At 35.1% G+C, this 4,990-nt stretch overlaps 1 protein-coding gene across 2 annotated transcripts in view; it reads right to left on the reverse strand.

Moving 5' to 3' along the window:
• Positions 1-791: 791 nt before the first annotated feature.
• The window catches only part of LOC107658267 (ubiquitin carboxyl-terminal hydrolase isozyme L3-like), a 5,889-nt gene continuing 1,690 nt past the window's right edge, over positions 792-4,990 (reverse strand). For both annotated transcript variants that reach the window (XM_016446763.1, XM_016446762.1), the window contains 6 exons: positions 3,889-4,045; positions 3,705-3,790; positions 3,559-3,606; positions 2,595-2,670; positions 2,378-2,436; positions 792-1,501 (listed from right to left, as the gene is read on the reverse strand). In XM_016446763.1, the coding sequence (XP_016302249.1) occupies positions 1,418-1,501; positions 2,378-2,436; positions 2,595-2,670; positions 3,559-3,606; positions 3,705-3,790; positions 3,889-4,045 (510 nt within the window). In that variant the 3' untranslated portion in view covers positions 792-1,417. The remainder of the gene's footprint in view (positions 1,502-2,377; positions 2,437-2,594; positions 2,671-3,558; positions 3,607-3,704; positions 3,791-3,888; positions 4,046-4,990) is intronic.

Genomic DNA, 4,990 nt, shown 5'->3' on the forward strand with positions numbered 1-4,990 from the left:
TGAGAAACTTTAGTTGCGTAGTGTACTTTATACGCCCCCTAGTGCGTCAAGACACACACCTAAACTACTGCCAGATTACATTACAGGTGCCGAGGGCACAATAAAGCTCCTTTGGGGGAAAAAAACACTAATGTCTGTAGATTTAGTTAAATACGTGTTTACAAGTAGACTACACACGGGATCTACACAAGTAAATCTACACAGGCAGATCAAATGGAACTCAAGCAAAGATTTACAAGACAGTTTTGATTTAATTTAAATAGGCTACTTAATTAAACCTATTTTATTATTTAGATTTTTCTAGTGTAGGACAAGTAACTACTGTAGTAAATACATAAATAAGGGATAGATTTCGGTCAGCTGGTTATGATGTTAAAATGATTTTAACTAAATAATTTTATTATGTGAGAATAAAAATACCAGTGTCCAGAAATGTGGAGCCAATCAAAACTTTATTTTGCAATAATAACCAGCTGACCGTACATTATCTACTTTTTAAATGGTTATTTACCAAACAGTTCACTAAAAAAGAAGATAGAAAGAAAAATCACAGCTACAGTATATAAGCAAAGCTTTCCTGATTTCCCCTGCACAACAGTCATTATTCATTCCACTGAATGCTGCAACTGAGCAATCAGAATCAAGTATTCAAGAGGAGGCATGTATTGTAATACATTGCACAAAAACAAATAAATATTTATCTTAAATATAACTATACTTAATGTCTTAAAATCAAATATAAATCTGAATCAATTATTTTTAACAAATTTATTTTTAGAGAACTTTGCTGTTTGGAAAAAAAACATTTGGATGTAAACAAAAGATGCACATTAATCATTGCTTGAGTATTCAGAGAGTGCACTATTGTCACTCATAATACAGCAATGAGGTCACCATGAGATGAAAACATTGGAAATTTGTTCTTTATTGTTTTAGTCTCATCTGAATTTTTTTGCTGTATTCTTGAGAAAACTGTATTTAGAAGTATAGGACACCATATGCAATGACACACTGGCACACCGACACACTCCTGTTAAAAGAGCATTTTTGTGTCAAAAAACATGGCAAGTCTACATATTCATCAGGAGAACTTTTATTTTTAAATCAATCTTTTTTGCCGCCAGAAAAAAGAACACCACCATTAGTTGAATTAATATCATCAACACATTTTTTTATAATTTTGGAGAAATTAACACAAAAAATATTTCAATCAGAGAGTTGTAAACATTCAGATACAACATTTTTTATGTGCATGTACACTTTTTAATATTAGCTAATTTGCTTCTCATTTGCTTTCTTCATTATGGTCAAAATTGTTAACAAACGTTTTTGTCAAAATTGAACCTATAAAGGTTTGAAGTATTCAGCACTTCTGAATGACTGGCAGTTTTTCTCTTAGGTAAAATAACAAGAACATTTATGCTTTGGAAAGAGCCACCACAGTGAAACGGAGCTCCTGGGGATCACGTGCCATGAACTTCTTGCAGACCTCAGCAGAATCCTGTAGGAGTAGGCAAAAACATATACCAAATGCATAAAAATGGGTCCCCAATCCACAAATGTTTAAACAATAGCTACTTTTACATGCAACTAAATAATCTGTTAGTAATCAAACTGATGGCTCAATCAGACTGAAAATCCTTCATGTAAACACTGCAAACAATCCGATTGAGCTTGATCTGAATGAAATTTCGATCAGATTGAAAGGGGTGGTGTAGACCTTTTCTAATCTAATTGAGAGGACACTTGACTGGATTGAAAACGGAAACTGGAAAGTACAGTGCACGTGCAGTGACGTAGAAATGGCGTATGATGCCATAAGTGTCATAAATGACTGTCATGTTATTCTAAATTTCTCCTTCCACTCACTGTCTGTGAAGTGGAGCAGAATAACGTCACATCAGTCCTCACTTCTTACGCTCATCCACAGATGGCTTTTTTTGGAATTGGCGAGTTTACTGCTTAATAAATATAAGCAGCACGGCTAAAATCTTCATGTGCTCCTCGTCTCCTAATTAGGACCAGAAATAGATAGATTTTAAGTCTGCTCTTTAAAACAAAGAAAAGAAGTGATGGTAGGAGAATAGTATGTGCAAACAGTGGGAAACTGTATATTCACGCAGTGTGCACACACGTCAAAAGATCGAATTTGATTTGAAGCTTGTGACATAAACGTGCACACCAACCCAATCACTTTATTTAGCGTTCATGTAAACACTACGTTCTGATTCATCAATCAGAATTATTTAATTCCGATTGAAACAAAAGGTATCCATGTAAATGTAGCTAATGCCTACAAACAAAACAAGTAGCAAATATACATCCATTGCTAGAGATAATCTTTACATCTATAGCCCATGAATGAGAAAAATCCCACCTCAAGAAATGTGTCCTCTGTTGTTTTCCCATGAACAATTGGAAAAGGTTTGCGTCCATCTGAAACACATGAACAAAATATGAACACCTGTAATATCTCCCTTCATAATGTTGCACATAATAATTATGCATACGTGTTGATACTGCACATCTCTAAATTTTGTGACAAGTTCCTAAAACAATGACAAAATGTATCATGCAAAATTAAATTTACCTACCCAGTTCATATAAATGTCCCTCAATGTTTACAAAGGCGATAAAATGCAAATCCACTTTTTCATCTAAACTTGGGGCCTATAAGGGTGAGCAGAGTAAATAATTAGCATGTTAGAAATTTTCTCTTGACACTGGGACAGCAATAAAAAAAGCTGAGATCCAACACAATTAGAATACTTAAGTTCTCAGAATTTATGAAGAATTAATAGAGCATGTCAGTCCTGTAGAAAGTAGTGAAACCAGACTGGAAAGGTCTTAAAGGTTATACTGTAGGCAGATGTGACTGCAGCAATAATTTGCAGTTGCCAAGATCTAAAGTGAGGATAGGACGGTAGCTCACAAGACAATTAGATAGTGTTGATTGGATAGTTGAGTCGAAAAAAAAAGTAGGGCAAGACTTGATTTTGTCCATTGGGAATTAATTGGGTTATTGTATATTTCTGCGATCTCATGTGAGTGTCAGGTTGCAGGAGGCGAGGTATTATTTTCCAATCCTCTCACCTGTGCACATATCATCAGAGATATTTTTGCAAGTGTGAGGAGAACTTTTAATTTTGATTAAAGGTTACAAGAAAAAAATGTGCATTTATATATTTTATTTATAATAAAAACACTGCAATATTCATTTTTTTCCCCAATAAGGATTTTCAAGTTTGATTTTATTTTGACTTTAAAAAAAATCTGCCTCAGACATCACAGATATGCAAAATCTGAAGTGTTAATATATGGGTCCAGAATTAATTATTAAATAAATGAGCTGGACATCTTTGCCTCTATTTTTTTTTTAAGAAACTGAATCTAGGACTTACATTCCAATATCTCAACATGGTCCAATTTGCAAAATTCTGCTACTTCAACATTACATGGAAAATTCATCAGTGGGAATAAACTTTAAAATGTGTGCAAATACTCTGTACTGTTTTGGATGCTGTATAAGCAATTACTCTGTATTTAGCAAATACCAACCTCTGTTTGTCCTTCCTGGGCGCTTGACTCATGTGTTACTCGGATACTCTGAAATCATAAAAATATCAGAACTATGAAGAAAAGTTTAGTTCGGTTAATTCCTTCAGAGGCCATTCAGTTGCAATAAATATATAATATTTTATCACCTCATCTTTTTCAAGGAAAGCTGCCTTTTCTTCTGGGCTCATCTTTGCAGACTGCAGTAAAAATGCCTTAAGCGGTGAAATGGGCTCTGTCAAAAAAAGAAATGTCATGACCATACCACAAACAAGTGCACCGACTAATATTTTTCAAAACAGGTGAAATCACTCCAAAAAAACTGATACTTACCAAACTCCAGATACCTTTGATTGTTTGCCACAGCATGAATCAGCCCTATTGTACCACAAGCATTGCCGATGGTTTGCTTCATGAAGTACACATCAGAGGACAACTCTTGTCCTTGTGCCTTAATTTTTGCCTCCTCCTCCTGTCTAAATGGTTCATACTACATTGAGGAAAAGGATATTACTAAATTTTAATTTACAGTAAATATCACATAAAGGTTCACTAAGCGATTTTGAAAAACAATTTTGACCACAGTGTCTGAGTCCCAAAACACACTCACAGCCAATCAGCAGTAAGGGGCGTGTCTAGTGATGATAGGGAGAAGAGAGCGCTCAGTGAGTGCACAGGACGGATATTAGCTGATCGACTATAGACAACGAGAGATGGCAGCTAAAAAAAAAAGAGGAACATTTCGGAGGAACAAGACATTAAAAAGAAGAGCTACGATCAGGCAAGAGGACCCGCGTAAATATTGGGGCAGCTTTCCAGTGGTGGAGAGAACTCAAGGAACAGAAGGGAATCGGACACCGAGGTTGCTTTGTTTCTTCTTGATAGGCGAGTTACATTGATTTAGCTTTTTCACACAACTTTTCTGTGTTGGCTTCTGCTTGAATATGCTGTGGCTGGCAGGCATAGCAGATTCCGCCATCGTCACTGCCAGGGTTGTGTTCATACGTGTGGGGTGGAGTTATCAAAATAGGGTGAGGTCCTGTTGGGGTATGGGCAGTTTTGTTTTGGTGCTTTCAAATATCAACATCGTTTGGAAAAAAAATCGCTTAGTGCATCTTTAAAATACTAATAATAATTTACAAGAATGACAAAAATGCTCTATTCATCTGACTGGAATTTGATTATGAATATAAAATCAACTCCTCCAGGACTTAGAGGTACAGGACTTGCACACAAATCACATAATCATACAAATTACTAATTGTTTTTTTAAGCTAGTTACATAAAGATGTAGAATTGATCTAATTTAATAAAAATTAAAAAATACAACTAAAAACCAACAGTCTTAATATAGAGTCTAAGTTTATGGCCATAGGACTGTGTAACAATTTTTGTCACATCCTGTGTCATGCTGAAACCAAACTACCCTCATATA

The sequence above is a fragment of the Sinocyclocheilus anshuiensis genome, unplaced genomic scaffold, assembly GCF_001515605.1.
Source record: "Sinocyclocheilus anshuiensis isolate Anshui unplaced genomic scaffold, SAMN03320099.WGS_v1.1 scaffold263, whole genome shotgun sequence".
Lineage (NCBI taxonomy): Eukaryota > Metazoa > Chordata > Actinopteri > Cypriniformes > Cyprinidae > Sinocyclocheilus > Sinocyclocheilus anshuiensis.